Source organism: Triplophysa dalaica, chromosome 6 (genome assembly GCF_015846415.1).
Source record: "Triplophysa dalaica isolate WHDGS20190420 chromosome 6, ASM1584641v1, whole genome shotgun sequence".
Lineage (NCBI taxonomy): Eukaryota > Metazoa > Chordata > Actinopteri > Cypriniformes > Nemacheilidae > Triplophysa > Triplophysa dalaica.
In genome coordinates this window covers 24,937,345-24,959,240 of record NC_079547.1, presented here as the reverse complement: position 1 = coordinate 24,959,240, position 21,896 = coordinate 24,937,345, and the positions used below count along the sequence as shown (strand labels likewise).

The following is a 21,896-nucleotide window of genomic DNA, read 5'->3' as shown; positions in this document are numbered from 1 at the left end:
AGGAAGTTTTAGTAATGCATTTGAGAAATGGCCATCATCTGGTTTGGTTTATTGTAAAACATCCCATCATGTGTCAAAAGGACAAACGGTGCTTCTAAAATCTCTCAATTATCTGCATTGATAAGCTTATGTGAGTATTGGACTAACTTCTGTCCTTTTAAAAAGAAATAGTCCAACAGATACGGTTAAGTCTCAATCAAAATACTTAAACTCTAAAAGTTGCGGTAAAAAAACATTGTGGCATGAATGTTTGTAATGGGCTTCTGCACTGATGCCAGAGAGAGAGCGAGTGTGTATTTAGGTCGGTGTCAGAGTTTTTTGTTTCAAATGATGCAGATTGTGGAATCCATGAGCTTCACACATAAACAGACTCATTAAAGACGCCGTCTGGTAATGAAGTGAAAGGGTCTCACGCTGGTGTCAGTGTAAACACGACATTCTTGCACAACATTAGCAGGAGTCTGAAAAAGACTTTCCAGATAAATTACTTTTACAGCTTTCTGTTGTTTAGATCGTAAACAATACTTTAGTAACTCTGTGTAAGTTGCATGTGCTAAAGCAGACATATTCCCTTAAAACATTTTCCCTCTGTATCTGTATTAAAAAAAGTATGAATACCCTTTAATTTAAAACTTCTTTTTTTGCTCAATGCATTTCTTTTACAAATCTTTCAAAAAAAGGTTTAAGCTTTAGCTATGATCACTGTACTTGTTTTTGTGGATTATGTATACCAGTCAATTTAGTAATCTACTGCTTTGAGAGGAATTATATATTTAAATGATCATATTTTGTATGCATATATTTACGTGTATTTGTATTGAAAAAAAACACTGAGATTGAGTTCAGAACAGGAGAAAAAGAGGTTTTGGTTTAGTTTCATTTAGAAGAGGTGTTAAGTGTCCCCTTCAAAATCCATGTCTCATATCTTTTTACAAATTCAATACAAATGATTGAGGGAGAGGAAGGTTTAGTGTGTGTGGAGGAGAAAGAGAAAAATAAAAAATTGAGAGAGAGGGTTTGGCCAAATGTTGATACCAGAAAAATCTGTTTCAGACCAGCACTACTGAACACCAAATTGAGAATAAACGAAATTAAAAAAGAAAGTACAAATTCATATTTGCACCATTGGGAAATAGAAAGTAAAAAACAAATGAAGGGCCCTGAGGGCCCTAAAGAGTAAATACAATCTGGAAGATTATACACTGTTAGAGACACAAAGAGGACACAAATCTCGACGTATAAAATATTTATACTTGACCTAGTATTGTATCGCCACATTATTTGTTATTGTGACATTGTCTTTTTCTTCACAACTTGTTTTATGCTTTCTTTGGTTTCATAGCAACTCAACAGAATGAAGTGCTTTAAATCAGGTGCTCAGAATTCACACTTCATATTGTAAATTGAGTGAGAGAGGTTTGGTGTGTGTGGAGGAGAGAGAGGGAGTGAGAGAGGTTTGGTATGTGTGGAGAGAGAGAGGGAGTGAGAGAGGTTTGGTGTGTGTGGAGGAGAGAGAGGGAGTGAGAAAGGTTTGGTGTGTGTGGAGGAGAGAGGGGGACTGAGAGAGGTTTGGTGTGTGTCGAGGAGAGAGAGGGAGTGAGAGAGGTTTGTTGTGTGTGGAGGAGAGAGAGGGAGTGAGAGAGGTTTGGTGTGTGTGGAGAGAGAGAGTATGTGTGGAGGAGAGAGAAGGGGTGAGAGAGGTTTGGTGTGTATGGAGAGAGAGAGGGAGTGAGAGAGGTTTGGTGTGTGTGGAGGAGAGAGAGTAAGTGTGGAGGAGAGAGAGGGAGAAAGAGAGGTTTGGTGAGTGTGGAGAGAGAGAGAGTATGTGAGAGAGTAGATTTTTACTTATAGACTTACTTAATTTTATTCTATCTTATTTTTTATCTTAATCTGTATTTCTGCATGTTTGTATTTAATTTTGTGCTTTGGCAATGTACATTTTCTTTTATCATGGCAATAAAGCTCCTTTGAATCTTGAATGTGTGGAGGAGAGAGAGGGAGTGAGAGAGCTTTGGTCTGTGTGGAGGAGAGAGAGTATGTGTGGAGGAGAGAGAGGGAGTGAGAGAGGTTTGGTGTGTGTGGAGGAGAGAGAGTATGTGTGGAGGAGAGAGAGGGAGTGAGAGAGGTTTGGTGTGTGTGGAGGAGAGAGAGTATGTGTGGAGGAGAGAGAGGGAGTGAGAGAGGTTTGGTGTGTGTGGAGGAGAGAGAGAGAGGGAGTGAGAGAGGTTTGGTGTGTGTGGAGGAGAGAGAGAGAGGGAGTGAGAGAGGTTTGGTGTGTGTCGAGGAGAGAGAGGGAGTGAGAGAGGTTTGGTGTGTGTGGAGGAGAGAGAGTATGTGTGGAGGAGAGAGAGGGAGTGAGAGAGGTTTGGTGTGTGTGGAGGAGAGAGAGGGAGTGAGAGAGGTTTGGTGTGTGTGGAGGAGAGAGAGTATGTGTGGAGGAGAGAGAGGGAGTGAGAGAGGTTTGGTGTGTGTGGAGGAGAGAGAGGGAGTGAGAGAGGTTTGGTGTGTGTCGAGGAGAGAGAGGGAGTGAGAGAGGTTTGGTGTGTGTCGAGGAGAGAGAGGGAGTGAGAGAGGTTTAGTATGTGTGGAGGAGAGAGAGGGAGTGAGAGAGGTTTGGTGTGTGTCGAGGAGAGAGAGGGAGTGAGAGAGGTTTAGTATGTGTGGAGGAGAGAGAGGGAGTGAGAGAGGTTTGGTGTGTGTGGAGGAGAGAGAGGGAGTGAGAGAGGTTTGGTGTGTGTGTGGAGGAGAGAGAGTTGTGTGTGTATATGTGGAGGAGGGGGTAGTTGAGTAAAGTGTCTCGGGTTCGGGAGCGCAGCTCGTCCGCTGGTATTTCAGGAATGTGTTGATCATGGCGGCCGCTGTGAAGCCCGTGAAGAGCGGACTGCTCGAGCTCCGCGTTACCGTCGACCACTGGATCCGCGTCCTCGCCACCCTAACCGGAGACTCGTTCACGGTGAGCCCCGGAGAACACAGCGATGAGTCCGCGAACAGCGGCAGTCCCGCGGCCGGCGGGGCGTTGAACGGGGATCCGGCGAACCTCAGCGCCTCCCCGGTACCGGAGACCATCACTAACGTCAAAAGAACCGTGAGAGTCACCAAACAAGATGTCGGAGGGCTCGGAATAAGCATTAAAGGTAAAAGAATAAAGTTTGCTACAGTGTAACAATGTGAACTTTAGAACTTTGTAACTTTTTGTTTGGTAAAGTGATACTTTGTAATGGCGCAGACGCGGTAAAGCACGCTAAAGAATGTCATCATCTATTGTTTCTTTTAAAGAGAAAACGTTTTTTTGTAAACGGTACATAATAATAAAATTCGATGTTTTCTTTGCTTATTAAAAACTGGTGCATTTGCACTGGTACAAATCTTGGTGCATTCGTATCTTGATAAGTTCTTCGATAACATCAATCACTGTGTAAATTCTCTAGGGTACATACATTTATCGTTCCCTTCCACGGTATTTATCATGATGATACATTTAGGACTGATTAATATCACTTAACCATTACTTAACAACTGTGTTTTGTAAGTGATATTTTGTGCTTTGAATTGTTTTCCAGGAATAGTTACAGTTTATAACTTCTCGAGCACATTTCTTAAGGTCTTTTTAGTATGAAGTCATGCATTTGAACACTATGTGAGCTATAGAAGATTTCTGCTTATCCATTGACAGCTGTCACACAAACAGCTGTCAAAATAAGTGTCAATATCTGAGACATCAGTGTAAGCTGTAAAACAAGACAGAAATGTCATTTTTAAGGTCATTTATGGCAATGGTTTATTCAGGCGTCCTCAAGCACTGTCCTAAATCTGGACATTCTCTCATATCTGTTACACGTAAGTAGTGAGAGGATTTGTTTAGATACAAACTCATACATGGACACGGATGCATGCATGTGTGAAATGACGTCTGCAGAAACTCAAAAGTGTTTTTTTACATGGTGATTTTGAAACTTGAAAGTTTCTTATGTTCATGTCCTCTGTTTGTGATAATGTGCATTTTGTGATGTACCGAATGTAAATGCTTGCGCGTGTGTGTGTTCCGGGGGAGGGCGTTTGCACCCCAGTGCAAACAGCTGACCAGTGAATTACCCATCATGCTTAGCCTGTCACTGGCTTAAGATGAAAGCTGTGAACGAGAGCAGAGGGAAGAGTTTCAGTGCTGTTTATTTTGGGGAACGAGAAAGAGAGCGATGACCTTGCTCTTAGTCCGAAGTGCAGTTAGCTGTCTATATTTACTGTGGTGCGAGTCTTCGGGCCTGTAGCTCTGTCACTTGTGGACAACATTAGAAAAAACTCTTTATAATCCCTCTGTTCTGTGTTTGTCTACTGTTTTCGATTTATTTGCTCCGATTTTCCGTTGTGTATGCAATAGGTTGTCTCTTGGTAACTAAGTTGAATGTAATGTTTACCAAAGAAATTTTGGCTCAAATAGGAAAACTAAATGAGCTTTAGTGTTCAGGGTTTTGAAGCGACCGAAATAGGCTGTGTGATTTAGGCTACTGGTTATTATGGTCAGACTAGATCAATGGCAGATGTGCTGAGCAAGAACTGTTACACAGCAGAGTGTTTCTATGGAAAATACGACACACTGTGATGTATTTGCAGATGAATGATGCAATCGCTGGAAGGTCGACGCATTTTAGTGTTTGTGCGGGACGTCCTGGCAGGACTGCGGAGTAAGAAATGATTGATTGATAATGTGCCGAGACTCAAACAGAGGCACAGAAATTCCCAACAGAATCTGGCAGGAGTCGACCACCCACCCTCATGTGTGTCACACATGTGTCTTTAAAAGTCAAAAGATCACTGAAAGAAGCTTAAGGGTAATTAGGGCAAGACCACTTCAGACATGTCCCGATCCAACTTACTCTTTCAATAAAATAGGTCCGATGATGTCACGTGAAAACATTTGCATGTTGGGGGTCTATCACTGTAAAATTTCTATTTATGGTAAAAACCAGATAACTTAAGAAAAACAGTAAGCATGTTCATCTTGACAGTTCAAGACATTGAAAAGTACATTGTGGATTTGTATATTATACAATTCCTAATCCTTTATTTCATAAACTTATTTATATGATGTTTAACTGTTGATAAAAATCAAGTTTGTACCTTAAACAGTTTAACGCAGGTGGTAAAATGGACACGATGATGTCACAAAGTTCTGTTAATACTTATATAATAGAGGTGATGTACAGTTTAATACATACAAATACAAAACACCATCATGTGACATCACAATAATACATTCAACGTATATAATAAATAAAATAAAATATACTTTACACTGTAATGTACATAATTGGTATCAAATGTAAGAGTAACATAATTATATAAATCTGAATATCATTGAATATGAAGTTAAATGTCCTTTAACTGTAACCTTCATGTTATTTCATGTATATGTTATGAACACAGAGAAAGATATTTGGAATGTTAGCGATTTTCAACTCTTTGACATCATTGACAGCCATACTAGGAAAAATTAAATGGTGGTCAAAGAAGCCCCAGAAGTGTTTGTATTCCTAAATTCTTCAAAATATCTCACTTTGTGTTCAAAAGAACAAAAAATATGCAATATTTGAATTCCTATTATGGTATTGGATGATGTCACAGAATTGAAAATTGCTTCAAAAATCTTTCTTGTTTGACAGAACAAATACTTTTAAATGGGTTTGAAACAACCTGAGGGTATTTCTGGTGAATTGTCCCTTCAAGTTAATTTAAGGTAGATTGGTTTTTTAATTTACTGTAAAAGTGCATCTTGCCGTTTTTCAATGTAAACTATATGATAATTCATACTTTTACTTTCAAAACCCATATATTTGACATTTAACAAGAAAACATCTTTCAGTTCTTTACTTTATATATTGCTGTTGTCCTTCTGAAACCTTGTATCTCCACATTTGTGATTGAATTTTTTTGTTGCCATAAATCAATAATATTGGTCAGTGTCACCCTGTGTATTTGTCATTGGGCTTACAAATATCTACCTAATAAAAGTATTAAAAAGTGCATGTCTACTAGGCCTCTAGATCATTTTAATAAATACTCTGTTTTTTCCATTTCTTGGAAAAGAGGAAATTTGGACATAAGAGGTTTCAAAAGGACAGCGCCGAATATGTGTTTTACACTTAACCAGGCAATCAGGTTTTTACTGTTGCATTTTGACAATAATTAACGTTAACATGACTTTTTTTACAATGTTCTTTTTTGTTCATATAAGTCCTGCATGTTTGATTATAAGGACATTTTTGTTCATTTATGATAAATGTCCAATGTCAAGCAAAACCACAACCACTGGAGAATTACTGCCTTGCATCGATATAAAACTCTAACCGGGGTCCACGTATAAATGTTTTATGGGATAGTCAAGACGCCCATTTCACATACCCTTGAACTTCCCGATATAAGAGTAACAGCATAAGAACCCTTGAGGCCTACATTATACCAACTGCCTAATTTTCATTGAAAATGTCATTTAGACGCTTCTCTCCTCCAGAACACCAGTGAACGTTCATTCACTGAAGATATATGAGTGCTGGTCTGTCATTTTGGAGCACACGCCAACTCAAGGATGTAGGCGATGAAATTGTGATGGTTTTATAGCCCATGAATCTACCCAAAAAAACTAACTTACGTGGACATCATAGGAGTAGTTATGATTTATTAAGTCCTAGTAAAAATTCAAAATAAAAACTCCTATTATTTCACGAAACATTGCAGCGTTTATTTTAAATAGCTACTGGGTCAGTTTCTTCTTAAAATTGATGTGTGTGGCCTCATAATTTTCAGTTAAAATCTGAAAACGCACTTCTGTCAGGTAGGTACTATCCATCATAAATGACATAAGTTGGACGGCTTGGGCGGAGCATCATTAAACTCCTCCCCTTCAACTGTCAGTTCGCTATCAGTTCCATTACAAAATGCAAAGGCTGATTTCATACTTCCAATCAAATCGCAGTGAAAAAAACAATCCACGCCCAGATTTTTCCTAAATCGAAATTCCGTTTTACTCGGAAATGCGTCAGAATACAGAAGGAAAGACGATCGCAACTTCAAGTTCACTGGGACACTTAAATTAACCGGGTTAACAACTCTGATTTAGGTAATCACTAATGAGAATAAAAGTACAGGAAATAAGGTACATGTTTAAAATGGTCCAATGAACTTTGATGCAACCTCCTTTGCTGACTGTTTACTAATAAGACAAATTGTAGCTGAATATAAATTTGGTTTTAATAAATGTTAGAAGTTAGTTTTAAAAATACTTTCGTTGAGCATATACTTCACTTTTGTTACAATGGTAGACATCTCAGATAGAACAAGCAGCACTTCAAGAACATTCTTTTTCTTGTCCAGAAAGAATCTGTGTGTCATCTTCCATAGTCTCCTTGGTCTCGATAGCCATTTTAAGTTTCTGCCAGAAGACTTTTGTATCTGTTCCTGGTTTGGGCCACTGCAGATAGCTTCGCTTCTTAACCAGTTTCCGCATTCTGTAATACGGGGAGAGCTGGTGTATGGGTATATCCTCAAGGAAAACCAGAATCAAAACGTCTTTCTGTTCGTCAAAGAGCCTGAAGCTGGCCACCTGTATTTCATTTGAGCACCAAACGCTTTTCAGATAGTTCTGCGTGATCAGGCAGATGGTTTTGCGGCTGTTATATATTCCGTCTACGATGTTGTCGATGATGGCCTTGCCCGGCTGGAAATCTCTGTGATGGATACACAGTTTCATGCCGTGTTGACCCTCTAGGTTTGGTACAAGCTCTTCCATAACCCAAGGCTCTTCCCGGACGTTGTAGGAAATGAAGGCGTCGTATCTGAACTCATGATTTTTGTTTCCCCTCCTCTTTCTGTCATTGAGAAATGCTAAGAAAAGGTAATACGCATAGACCACCTGCCATCTTAGGAAGTGATAGATGAATGAAATAATCATAGTGACGATGATGGCAGTAGAACTGTAGACAAAGCAGACAAAGTCATAATGTACGTTGCATGATTCTGTGTCAAATGTGGCCAGACTTGATCCGCTTAAAGAAGGAGGGTAACGGCATTTGTACATGTTAAGGTAAGGCACCTGAGTGTCATTGTTCATAATGGCCCAGTCGACGAACCAGGCGTTACTACAGTCACACGTGAAACTGTTGGAGTGTAAATCCAGAATCTTTAAATGAGGAAGGGACTGGATCACAGTTTGGTTTATCAGCTGAAGGTCGTTGATGTTGGCACGTAGATTTCTAAGATTGGTGAGATTTGCTTCCAAAAAGAAGTCCAGCGTCTGAAGGTGAGCTCTGACTAGTGTAAGTTTCTCTAGTCCGGGTATTGGATGAAAAACCATGGCCGTCAAGGCATGTCTGTCTGCAAAATTATTGCTGGACAAATCTAAGATAACAAGATTGGGAGTGTGACTAAACGTGTCAACATGCAAATGCTCCATATTCAGATTACCGGCGTAAAAGGCTTGCAAATGTTTTAGGCCTTTCAGGAAATTTGAAGGCATGTATCGTAACCCTCGACGCTGACTGTTTATCGCCAACACTTTCAGTTCGGTCAAAGTGGCAAAGGGAGGATGTTGTAGCTCTTCGTGACTTTCGTACGACAAATAATTACAGCTCATGTGCAGATTCCGAAGGCTGGGTGTACTTGAGAAGATTGTGTGGTTTCTTAGTTTTCTTTCTGTGATTTTGTTTGATGATAAATTAAGCTCTGTTAAATTTGTCATTCCTGCGAAGCCGTAGGACTTAATGTCTAATATTTGATTGTCTTCGAGTTCTAAGACCATAAGGGACCGTAGACCTTTAAACGAGTTGTTTTGGATGACGCTTAATTTGTTGGACTTCAAATTCAGGTGCTTAAGATTTTGGGGGCCGTTTGTGAAGGCGTAACCGACCGTTAACAGGCTGTTAGTGCTCAAATCGAGTTCATATAGATTTTCTAAATGTTTGAATATACATGCCTTTATTGTCGTAATTCTGTTAGAATGCAGGTAGAGTGTCCTTAACTCTGTTAGATTTGCAAAATCCGAGCAGTCGAGATTTTCCATGTGGTTTAGATGAAGGTCGAGTAACTGTAACTTGGGAAGGTCCTGAAGAGTTCCGTTCAACTCCGTCAACTTGTTCTTTTGTATACGCAACACTGTCAAGTTATTCAGATCTTTGAAGGTTGATTTATACATCCTTGATATTCTGTTGTTTCTTAGGTGTAACTCATTCAGGATTGTACAAGGACTGAACGTTTCGTCAGTTAGTACAGACAGATCGTTATCCTCAAAGGCAAGACCCCTTAAAGGCGTAGAACACGCCACTGGTAAAATTCTGCGGACTTTAAATCCCTTCAAATCATTTAGTCTCATCCACATAACAGATGAGAAACTCTGTATTATGTGAGCCAGTTGTTTCTCCGAAATATTACTCTTACTAAGATTGAGGGTCTTGACGGAGTTTAGGAACATCTTGTCTGAAACCGTCCAATCCACAGATCCTTTGTAGAAACAGCGTGACAAGTTCAAGTACTCAAGAGCAGGGAAGATGTTTTCTGTTATCTTGAACACTATCAATGGATTCAGTGATAAATCCAACAGTTTTAATGCGGGGAGTGCGGATGGGAAGTCACTTGAGTTGAGTACTGCAAAGCCGTTCTTTCCCAAGTATAGATGCTCTAAAGTGAGTACTTGAAGGACGCCGTGGAGTCTGGAAATGTGCTGCAAGCGATTACTAGTGAGGTTGACACACCTCAGATTGGAAAGAGTTACAAAAGACTGGTTTTCGATGGTCTCAATGTAGTTTGAGTCGAGCATTAAATGAGAAAGAGTGATGAGACCGCTAAGGAGACCGGCAGACACATTGTTTAGTTTGTTGTTGGACAAGTTGAGCTCTGTTAAGTTTCTCAAGCTACTAAAAGTGCTGCTTTCTATTTCAGATATCCTGTTGTGAGACATGTTCAATGTGATCAAATGTGTGAGGCTGATGAAATCACAATGAAGAATCTTGGAGATGGAATTGAAGGAAATGTCCAGATTGACGGTGTTGTTGGGTAGCGGTCTAGGGACCTCCCTGTAGCCCATCCTGTTGCACGTCACCTTGAGATTTCCAGAGTACTGGAAGGGGAAACCGATCGTGCAGTTGTTTAATGAAAATCCATGGGTTGGGTTGACGTGAGCACAACAGAGCAAAACCAGAAGATACGCAGAAACTTCCTCAAGTGTGACGCTTCCTAGAATGTGGTTTCGGTTAGACATCTTCTTTAATATAGAGGCGGAAGAGGAAGATTGTGGCTTTCACCGGGGCTCAGAATAACAACCGGTGAGAGACTTCCTTATTTTTTAGACTTGATGTGAAAAACTTATTCTTCCCCTGTAAGACAAACGCTTGAATTTAAAATGCTTGTTTATAACAGAATCTATAATGTTGTCTACTCTGCTAATCTATCAATTACGTAAGTGTGCAAATTATAGAAATGGCACTCTGAATAGTTGGCTTTACACAAACATTTTTTAATGTCTGAATTAACATCCGCACAATGTATTTTTTTATCGTTTGCTCATCTGCATTACGTCTCGGAAAAGTCTCCTCTCAGATGTCTTACAGATCTTTAAGATGTCTGTATGATGTTAATTATTTGGAATATTTGTAAAACTGCCTTTTCTAAGATGTAAACCAGATGGTTTCTTGATCTTGAGCAGACATCTTACTGACGTGTGCTATTTTGGAACTTTTGGTTGAATTAACCTCCAAATGGACCTAACCATGAGTTAAAACAACCAACATTGGTTAATTGAAATCGTTTGGTTTGTACATATTTTACACCGTCATGGGTTGAAGTTTACACATAAACATTCCGCTATACATATACTCTACATATACATTAATGTTTTTAATTTTTAAAGTTCTCTACTAACCAATTCGGGAATATACTTTATATTATATCATAGATTGAATTATAACGTCTTGCAATGAAATTGAGTATTAAGCATGTATGTTATAAACATTTGTAAAGCTCTGTACCTTGTTGCTCCATATTTTTTCGTTGCAGTCTTCAACAAATAATTGAAAGAGAGGTTTGCAGAAGAACTTGGATGAGTGGTCCGATTAGAGCATCTTGAAGCCTCTGATGCAGAAATGTGAAGGATTCACATCACACTTGCTGCTCGATTGTTACCCTCTTTTATCACATGACTGAACTGAGAAAAGCTAAAGAGGACATTCTGGACAAAAATAGGACGTTATATACATATGACATACCATCATTTAACTGTAGTTCTATTATAGTAAAACTGTACCATTTTTTTATTTGGATATCTATAGTTCCGGTAGAAACATCATGGTTAAACTATGACTATAGTTCATTTGTGGTTACTTTTTTAGCTACCAACAAACCACAAAGCTTTGCCTGCTGGGCCAGCATAGTCTACATGGTATTGCACATCTTAGTCCCTTATTGGACAATTCTCCCGGAAAAGCAGGCGGCATGGCCACATGAGAGTAGGAGAAGTAGCATACGCAGACATCACTTTCACTTGTGTGCAGGAGAGAGAGAGAGAGGATACGTTCGTAAAGTTCAGGTGTTTCTTTGTTCACTGCATTTGTGTGATGAATGTTATTTGAACGGTGGATATAACGATCGATTTGGAGATCGTTTAAAACTGATATATGGAGCCGTCCCAGCATGCTTTCGTTCAGTCTACAACTCCCCCCCCCCCCACACGCACCGTATGTTTTCGGAAACAATTGCGAAGCTGTATCTACCTTTTATACATGTGATCAAACTAAATACTTTTCGAAGATACGAAGTATGCAATACTACTCTATAGGCACTCAAGATTAATATGAGATTGCCAGAAACCCAGTGTGTTACGCCGGCTTTAAAAGTGTTTGTTTTCCAATGTTTTCCAGGTGGCAAGGAGAATAAGATGCCCATTCTCATCTCGAAGATCTTCAAAGGGCTTGCGGCTGACCAGACAGCCGCTCTGTACGTGGGAGATGCCATATTGTCCGTAAACGGCTATGACCTGAGAGAGGCGACCCATGATGAAGCTGTTCAGACGCTGAAGAAAACAGGCAAAGAGGTCATTCTGGAAGGTACACAGTCTCGCTCGCACCGTAGATGTCCTTTCACAAAATCATTAGCACTTTCATTTGGTCTATGTGTGTATGTTCTTGTGTATGTTGATGGAGAAGCATTAGCAGTGATAGCGGCAGGTAAACATTCACTTTTGTTGCAGCTTGAGTTGTTGAACGTCGAAGAACAATTCATTTATTTAGAGAATTTATTCTGCGTGTGACATGAAGCGTTGAAGCGACATTTATGGAGAGGAGCACATCAGGTTACAGCATAGTGTGTACGTGGCTCTGCGTAGGCTACAGAATCGCACTTAATCCTCTCTATGACGAGCTAGAAGTCTATGAAAGTATAAGAAACCTTTTCATATAAAACAATTGAAAGGCCACCGCTGCTGCTTCCTCTTTCAGTGCTGCTTCCCTTTATATACACATATACTGTGTGTCCCATATACGTATAATGTACATACAAATATTTATATCTGTTCAGGCAAGTGTTTGAGAAAGCGGGAAAGTGTCTCTATAATGTCTCAGTAATAGCTTTGGCTGGAGTCTGTAATGGAAGGAAGGCTATTGAAGTTTTGATGAGCCGGTGTTGTGTGTGATGAAATGCCATCATCAGCGTTTTATCTTCAGCCAGACAGTGATGCTGTGTGCATGTCCGACTGTGAGCGAGTTCAAGTATTTAAAAAGCATTTTGGTTAATATGGTTAAAAGAAGATTAATCTGATTAAGCTATAAAATATGAGCGAGCAATATAATATCAGTTCTTATCAATACATATCTATAATATAAATAATATACTGTATAAACTTCATTTCACCATGATCAAAATTGTGACTTTCGTCGATACGATCTCAATTCTTGCGTAGATGGAGAGATCTGGCGACAAAATTATCACACATCTTTAAAAGAGCAAAATCTAAGAGCATGTACATTCCTGTCATCCACAACACTACGGTTGGATGCGAATGACAAGATGTTTTGCACAACAGAGACATAATCATTTTTATTTTGCACAGACTGTGTATTGTATCCCGGAACCCTCACACAAACCTATCTGCATCTATTTTTACATTTTCACATGAACGTGTCTGCGTGTCTGTCTCTTATGCTTTTGGATTTTGTTGATGTTGACCTGGAAAAAGCTCGAGAGCATATTTGACATTAAAATTATGTAAAAAGGGGGGCACGGTGGCTTAGTGGTTAGCACGTTCGCCTCACACCTCCAGGGTTGGGGGTTCGATTCCCGCTTCCGACTTGTGTGTGTGGAGTTTGCATGTCATCCCCGTGCCTCGGGGGTTTCCTCCGGGTACTTCGGTTTCCTCCCCTGGTCCAAAGACATGCATGGTAGGTTGATTGGCATCTCTGGAAAAATTGTCCGTAGGGTGTGAGTGTGTGAGTGAATGAGTGAGTGTGTGTGCCCTGCGATGGGTTGGCACTCCATCCAGGGTGTATCCTGCCTTGATGCCCGATGACTCCTGAGATAGGCGCAGGCTCCCCGTGACCCGAGGTAGTTCGGATAAGCGGTAGAAAATGGAATGGAATGGAATTATGTAAAAAATGTAAGGGTATGATTCACTGCAAAAAATGACTTTCTTACTTAGTATTTTTGTCTTGTTTTCCAGTACAAATGTAAAAAAATTCTTCAATCAAGATCTAGAAGAGCAAAACGACCTCAGAAAATAAGTCTTGTTTTAAGAGAAAAAATATGAAATTTCAGTGAATTTGTACTTAAAACAATGGTGGTCAGAAAAATAATCTTGGATTAAAGTTGACCTTTTTCTTAGTCTCTAAATTCAAGATTATTTTTCTTACCCCCATTGGCAGATTTTATTGCTTGTTTTAAGAACAATTTTTAATATTTCAATTTAATATTTTTGTTCTAAAAACAAGACTTTTTTTCATGGGTTGTTTTGCTTGTTCTAAGCAAATATTGACTTCAATTTTCTATATCTTCTCTGAAATCAAGACTTATTTTCTTCGGTCGTTTTGCTCATCAAGAAAAGGTTTTGGAAAAGGTTTTGGAAAAGGTTTTGCAAGCGATTTGGTGCCTCGCTGCGATGGAACAAGCAGATGTCCCTCATTTTCAGACCGAAGATAACGGGAGGGGATGTAGACCTGGTGCAAAACTCTCTTAAACTTTTATAGACACAGTGTAATCTCACACGCTTCATACTCGTCTCCAAATCATGTTTTCGCTCTTAACAGAATTAAAATCATAACCACTTGGCGGAGTTTTATAGCCCTGTGTTTCTTACACAGTGAAGGTGGAATATTCACCCTACATGATGTTTCTCTCTGGACAGAGTGCAGATCATAAAAAATTCGATATCTGCCCCTTTTAAACTCTAGATCTTGAGTCTGGACACACGTTGATCTTCTTTATTTTTGACCTAATAAGCATTGATCTTTTTTCACAATGTCACTTTTCTCGGTGACGACATTACGTGCATTAGTTTGGCTTTGGTCCTGTGGGATTTCGGGGAGATTCTTGTGTAGGCGCTGAGCGACATTCCGGCCACGGCGTGCTTCAGGAGTCAACCATCTCCCACGGCAACTGGATGGCATGAGGCTCCGCTACTGGGAATTGTTGTCTTTGACGTGCCTCCCGAGTTTTGTGTTTGTCCGATGAGGCAGCGGGAGACATGACGGACATCCGTGCGGTCTGATCCTGGGCCTGGAAACGGCCAAGTGGACCAAACAAGCCAAAGAATCTGTAGCTCCGATCTCTACGGCCTGTCTCAAAGCTTTGTAAATGATGCAGAACCAGCTGGAATTCTCACACGTATATCAAGCAGTGACAGAACAGACAGTTTTATACGCACAGGAGAATTTATACTCTCCTTTCTTTAGGTTTTATGGTGTCTACAAACCATTGCTCTGTGCGGACAGAAACTAATCAGACCGTAGAGAGAACTGAAGGGAAAATGTGTTGCTCTTCAAAGCTTCTCAATGATGTTTTAGTTAAGTATTCGTGTAATCAATAGAGATCTCTCTGAACCTCCAAAATGTCTTTATTTCACCTCACGTCTGAGAAATGATTGAGATATTTAATAGGAGACACAAGCAAATGCCCCTATAGCGCCCCTGGTGGCATCACTGAGAATTCAACAGGATCTCCAAACGTCTGGTTTGGGTGGACTGAAATCATTCAGAGATGATGATGTTTTTTCCAGCTCTCGCTCTCATCAGAAGAGCAGCAATTTCCTCCCTGTTTCCATCCGTCTCGTTTCCTTCCTACTCACAACATCACTCTTCAAAGTCAACATGACACACTTTATGTATTCGTGACTAAAATAAGAATGTTCGTTTAGAAGTAAACTGTGTATTTATTTTATCTTTCATTTCTATCTCCAAAACAGCAGCAAGATTTAAAGGAAAGCAAAACTTTTGCCTCCAAAAAAGGAGACGAATCTTGTCTGTATCTGTATCTCACGTCACACGTGTCCTGTAGAATAACAGAGAAGATCTTGATCTCAGTTCATCTCATATTGATTCTTCTGTCAAGTCTCGTGAGCTCTAAATGAGCAATCTCTGAGCTGTAACGCGTCTGGGAAATGCATATTGCACAGCGATTTTAATTCCACAAAGACCATTTAGTTTCAGACCTGAAGAGCTTTTCTGTTGACAGAATCCTCACCTCTATAAATAGTTTCTGAAATCCTCTCATCTGAACGTCTGATGGGGAAGTGTTGTTTTCTGTGATTAATGTTTGCTTGTAAATACAGCAATTATGAGAATACTGTGTGTGTGTCTGCATGAACCGGTCTAAACCAGTCTAAGCCAGCAGCCTGTGGTCCCAACGATGTAAATTGGTTGTTGAACAAATTAAATGATAAATCAACTGCTTATTAAATTTCAAAATCAGATAACTCAGTTTTTTTAAATGACCAAAAAGTATGTTTTTCATTTCAATATCAATCAAACTTCAGCTGGGTTATTTTGACAAAGTAGCAAAAACTCATACAACACAGCTAACCAACACAGTAAAACACAATAAAAACATGGTAACACATCTTTTAGTTTTTGAGGGAAAAAATGCGGTTATCTGTTCATTTGAAAATGTTCATCATATCGAGCCTCCACATTAAACTGGAACAGAAGGAAGTATTTCAACAGCAAAATGACAGACCTCACGTCTAAACCACAAGTGTACAGTATATATATATAGATGTGCTGACCGTGCGTGTGTGTGTGTGTGGCCAGCAGGTGAACGTTTGACAAATTCGGACACACACACGTGAAATGTGTGAAAATACAGTACACTATGTGTTTGTGAGAGTTTAAATAGATTTGCATGCATTCACTGTACTACAAATGTATTTATAGAAAGAGAGAGAGAGAGAGAGAGAGAGAGAGAGAGACCAGCTGATGTATGTCTGAGAGTTGTTGAGCTGAGGAACCCCCTTTAACTCTATATCACTCGCTCAAGAGAGAGAGACTGGGGTGTGTTTCAATGAAACTCTATCTTCCCCCCATAGTGGCGTCTTCTATTTATAGCCATGATGTGTGTTCTTATGTGTGTGTGGGTTTATAATGTCTGTCTGTCTGGTATATTATAGTGTCTAGTTGAAAATGTGTACGTTTATGTATCAGCAGAACATCACACAGCCACGGAAAAATGAAGAAACTTTACCTAAATGTTCAATTAAACAACTAAATGTTGTTTCTCTTTGCATTCTTTTGCAGAAAAGAGTTTAGATTCGATTAACTCAAAGGGATGCTTCAACCAAAATTCCATTTTCTATGATTTAGTAAAGCGATGTAGTAATAGAAAAACAATAAGATGTTAACATTTAATTTCATTATTAAGACATAAAAATCAGTATGTTTGAATGTCTTTAATTTAATTTTTATAATTTTATCTCTCTGTAGTTAAGTACATTAAGGAGATGTCAGCGTTTTTTAAAGGCGGATCCACATCTGGACCTCCCGTGCTGGATTCTCCACCAGCGACCCCTCAGAGACAGGCAGACCCCGCTCTTAAAGAGACCCGGACCATCCCGCTCAGAATGTGTTACGTCACACGCAAACAGTGTCCACCGGACACGGAGGACAGGTAAACACACACTCACACAAACACACAAAGACGTCATGAACACATACAGATAAACATATGATCTCTCTGTCTCTCTTTAGGTATTTTGAGGTGGTGTCATCAGACAGAAAGAAGTTTGTGTTCTTAAGAGCTAAAGATCACGCCATGGGTCAGGCCTGGTACAACGCCATCCAGAGCGCAAGTTCAGCGTTACTGTCCGGCGCTAAAGCCGAGCTGACAGCACTGCAGCCCGGCCTGGACGTTAAACACATCGGCTGGATCATCGAGCAGGTGGCGGATACACAGACGGACACAATCAATAGAAACACATTCTGTGATGTTAATGACCGCGTGTGTTTTGTTAGGGTTCAGAGCGGCCCATACTGGCGGTGTTGACGGACCGAGATCTCCTGCTTTACGGATCTCTGCCAGACAACAGAGAAACACTCAACAATCCTGACAAGAGCTATCCTTTAATAACCACCAGGTACACAAACACACTCACACATAGACATGAAAACAATCAAATCTCTTCTGTTGTGCCTGTTTACTAATATAAGGGAAAAAAATGATTAGTGTTGTCAAATAATACAATAATAATAACTTACAATAATAATTGTAATTAATCGCTTACAAAGTAAATGTTGTGTTTATACGTGTGGTGTGTTTATAAATGCACAGACGCACATGTGTGTATATATGAAGCGTTTGTTTCCAAACTTAGATAACTACATTTTTGATGACTTTAATTTTTCAACAATCATGTTTTATTGTTTTTTTTTTATTGTGTCAGATTACTGTATTTTTTTAGTTATTATGGCTTAAATCATAAACAAACCAACTGCAGTTTGATTAATATGAACTGGAAAAAACATTTTTTTTGAAACATTTTAAAAACGGCGGTGTCTGATTTTGAAAACTCTTTAAGTAAATGTACATGTAATACAAAGAAAAATTGAGAGACCACGAATCATCATTTCTAGATTAACATTTCTGTAAAATGTCAACACAATCAGACCTCACGAGCAGTGTTGGGTGTAACTAGTTACTAAGTAATGAGTTACTGTGATTGAATTACTTTTCCCTTAGAAAGTAAAGTAAGGGATTACTTTTTATGTAATTATATTGCAGTTACTTCTGATGAAACTGAATTAAATACTGTGTAATGTATACAATAGTGGAATTTCAGTAGAGTTCAAAATCTAACCTTAAGATGTATGCATTAATGCATTATTATCACATTTCTAATACAAGTCAGTAAATAATACTACTTTATGTAGTTTTATATGATATATTTGAATGAATTAAGAGTCGCTTTATGTGTATCCTGGACTCAATTAACTAATCAAGGTTGATGTAGGATATACAAAGTAATTAGTAATAAGTATTTAAATACTTTTTGGAGAGAGTCATTTGTATAGTAATATAGTTACTCTACTGAATATGTCATTAGTAACTAGTAGAGTGATTTACCCAACACTACTCAGGAGTGACATAAAGTCATCCAACAGCAATGTAAAGACACAAAAACAATATGTTTTACTTTTCCTAAAAACATGTAGAAATATGAGCGTTGTATTGCTTAAGTTAAAAGTGAATCTGAACTTGTTTTCTTCACAGTATCCTAGGTGTGAGAAATATAGATTATCTTTTCTGTATTTTTTTATCCTGTTTCTCCAGTTTTCATTTTCTGCGGATAAATGCAAATAGAAACAACATTTTTATTTGAAGTTTAGGGGTAGTGGTTCACAGAATAAAGCAAAAAAGATAATTTTAACTAAACGTGTACCTAGAAATTTCAGAAAACACTCTGAAACATATAAAACACAGATGTTTACAAGATGCTTAAAGAGTGTCCCACGAGCTTTAATCTGTGAAAAAATAAAAAATGATCAAATAATGCGAGGACAGCTGGAAAGAAAGACAATAATCCTGATAGGCGGTTGACTGTTCATCTTCACGGATGGTCACTACGCCGAACCAGTGCGCACTGACCAATAAGAGGACACTTTACTTGTGCTTTCAAATTCTGGTCCGTTTAGAAACATAAAATACGACATTGTAACAATTTCACGAGACAAAGCGAATAGTGTACAGGACGCCTGTAAGATCTTTGTGTTTGTGGTTTTCAGACTTGTTCATTCTGGACCCGGTAAAAGTTCATCTCTGCACGACTCTGAGTTGACGTTCGGCCTGCGGTTGGGCACTAAACAGGGTGTAGAGACTCATCTGTTCCGAGTGGACGCGGCCAAAGATCTCTCAAACTGGACACATCTGCTGGTGGACGGCTGTCACAGCGCCGCTGAACTCGTACAAGAAGTCACTACAGGTTACACATGTTATATAACTGTGACTCTAGAAACAGCTCTTGGGTGTGTATGGACTTACATCGCCCTCTTTTGGTGAAATGATGCAATGCACCATCACAAGAGGGAGCAGGTTCCAGATGTTGATTATTCAGATATTGTTAAGGACAGGTGTGTACGTTAATGTGTGTGTGTGTGTGTTGTAGCCTGTAGCTGGAACGGGAAGGCGTGTTTGTTGAGTGTTCACATAGACAAAGGCTTCTCATTGTTTACGGAGGAGTCTGGCGTCCGCAAGAACGTTGTCTTCCAGCAGCCGTTCGAGCGTCTCCGCATGTCTTCAGACGACGGCGTCAGGATGATGTTCCTGGACTTTGGAGGCCCAGACGCCGAGATCGTGAGACATTTTCACGTCTTCTTGTCTTGGTTTTCCTGTTAACGAACTGAATTTTAGCGCAAGTGGTTTTGTGCGAATCTGGATTTACGTCTGTTAATACGAGGCTGTGATCTTTTCGTCTGTTAATACGAGGCTGTGATCTTCTTTCTGTTCTTGTTGTTCTCAGCAATTGGACCTTCACTCGTGTCCCAAAACCATCGTCTTCATCATCCACTCCTTCCTCTCGGCCAAGGTCAAGCGGCTAGGGCTGTTGGCATGACGACCAGCATCCGGTGAGCCCACCTCCGCGGGTCAAGTGGACGGAGGACCAGTGAACATCAAGCCAAACGTTCAGCATAGACTGTCAGGCGTCAGCATTCAGCTCCTGAAGGCCAAAACAAGCTTACAAACCTGAAGCCATTCAACAATCCTCTCTCTCTCTCTTTTTACTGGTTTGGCTTTATCATCGTTCATTTGTTACGAATAGCAAAAATAGGGAGCTCACTAGTGTTGGAAACAGAGCCCTTATGTGTTTATTTGACAGAAGTGAACAGCTGATCTCATCATTAAAGGGCTTTCGGCCGCTGTGATAATCAAAAACTCAAACATTCAGCTTTCTACACTGAGATTGATTTCTTTGGAATTTACTTCTTTTAAAAGCAAGACATGAACCAGCAGAACAAACTAAATTGTTGGTACCGCGGTATATTGAATGTTTCAGATGAATCTTTGATATATACCGCGTTACTTTAAACTACATGAAAGAAAACCATGTGTCTAAAAACTATGGGAGTGCTGCTTTTTGTCGTATTCATCTTAATGGTGCAAATCAAATTTACATTAGATTATATTTGAGAAAACTTTGCTTCTGTTTTAATCTGTGGATGTTACACTGACCCCTGCTGCCCGGTATGCGTTACTACACTACAACTGAGATGTTTGGAATAGCATACCAGCATACCAATCTTACTATTTCTGTAGTGTGCTGTTATTTTGTGAGCGCACTACAGTGTATGGGGGATTTTGATATGACCTACTTGTCAAAAGAGTGTAACAAAAAAAATGTTATCCCACAATGCAGTGCGCTTCCATTTCCAGTACGCTAAAGAAACTGAAATATCTTCTTTTACCAGGACACACGTTTAGATCAAATTTATAAAATAATATTAAGATTATTTTTCATTTGGTCCGCCCTGAGACAAGGCTTGTGAACTGAAATGAAGTTTAAAGATGTAAGTTTGTGTAATGCCTTCTGTTTCTCATACTGTTAGAAGTGGTTTGCTAGTATTCTGTTCTGAACATCCGAAAATTAGAGATGCACCGATATATCGGCCAATAATCCATTTCGGACGATAAAAGCGATTTTCATACTATTACAAACCTATTTGACGTTTAATAATGATGAATATCAGAAAGTAAAAAAATATTAATTTAACCTTTAGAATTTAGTTAATGCGAGTTAATAATACTTAATTATTATATTAATATTATTGGGTATCTCTCTGAATAATCAACTGTCAGTATTGGTGGAGAAATGTGTGTCCACCGCGGACGTCCTCTTGTTTCAAACCATGTTGTTTGAGTTCTGCCTTCTGCATTTTTCCCCTCACTTTATTGTACCGTAACATGTTTGTGTTGTCCACTTCAAAGAGGAACGTTTGGATGTCCCGACGTGAAGTGGAAAATCACCTCTCTGTGGCCTTTATAAACTCTACTGAATTTTAATATATGATTCAAACTATATTCAGTCTATGTTAGCTTAACAAGGAAAATCATATTATATATCCTTATTTAAACAGAAGAGTGCCTTCTAGGGTTGTTTGTATATAAAATTGCAATAAATCTACCTTGACTTTGCTCACAGATGTGGTTATTGTGTGACGGAAACACTGATTTTACAGCGGCGTGTTTTGATAATACTGCAAGCTAGACACTGGCAGAACAGATACACAATATATGTATATAAATAAAATACTATATTATATATACAATATAAAAATGTATACATAGCAGCGTATTAATAAATACGACTGAGTACATTATTTCTCAAATGTTGCTTCTTTTTAATTCTAGTGTACTATAGTATTTGCTTTAGTAAATTAATTGTAGTATAC

The 21,896-nt window shown here is 39.1% G+C and overlaps 2 protein-coding genes across 2 annotated transcripts; one reads left to right on the top strand and one right to left on the bottom strand.

The window, feature by feature from the left end:
• Nucleotides 1–2,679: 2,679 nt before the first annotated feature.
• On the top strand, nt 2,680–21,639 carry snta1 (syntrophin, alpha 1). The gene is made up of 8 exons (XM_056750647.1): nt 2,680–3,134; nt 11,898–12,083; nt 16,941–17,124; nt 17,205–17,394; nt 17,469–17,590; nt 19,236–19,432; nt 19,616–19,803; nt 19,970–21,639. The coding sequence occupies exons 1-8, from the start codon at nt 2,849–2,851 to the stop codon at nt 20,060–20,062; spliced, it is 1,446 nt and encodes a 481-aa protein (XP_056606625.1). The 5' UTR covers nt 2,680–2,848; the 3' UTR covers nt 20,063–21,639.
• Nucleotides 7,340–10,301, bottom strand: LOC130425324 (toll-like receptor 13). Its single transcript, XM_056751580.1, has one exon. It carries the CDS (start codon nt 10,241–10,243, stop codon nt 7,340–7,342), a length of 2,904 nt encoding a protein of 967 aa, XP_056607558.1. The 5' UTR covers nt 10,244–10,301.
• Nucleotides 21,640–21,896: the final 257 nt, after the last annotated feature.

Bases quoted from the DNA above. Each gene is read 5' to 3' on its own strand.
- snta1 (XM_056750647.1), top strand. From the start codon at position 2,849: ATGGCGGCCGCTGTGAAGCCCGTGAAGAGCGGACTGCTCGAGCTCCGC. The intron at 17,591-19,235 runs GTACACAAACAC...TGTGGTTTTCAG, and splicing joins TATCCTTTAATAACCACCAG to ACTTGTTCATTCTGGACCCG. The intron at 19,804-19,969 runs GTGAGACATTTT...TGTTGTTCTCAG, and splicing joins GAGGCCCAGACGCCGAGATC to CAATTGGACCTTCACTCGTG.
- LOC130425324 (XM_056751580.1), bottom strand. From the start codon at position 10,243: ATGTCTAACCGAAACCACATTCTAGGAAGCGTCACACTTGAGGAAGTT.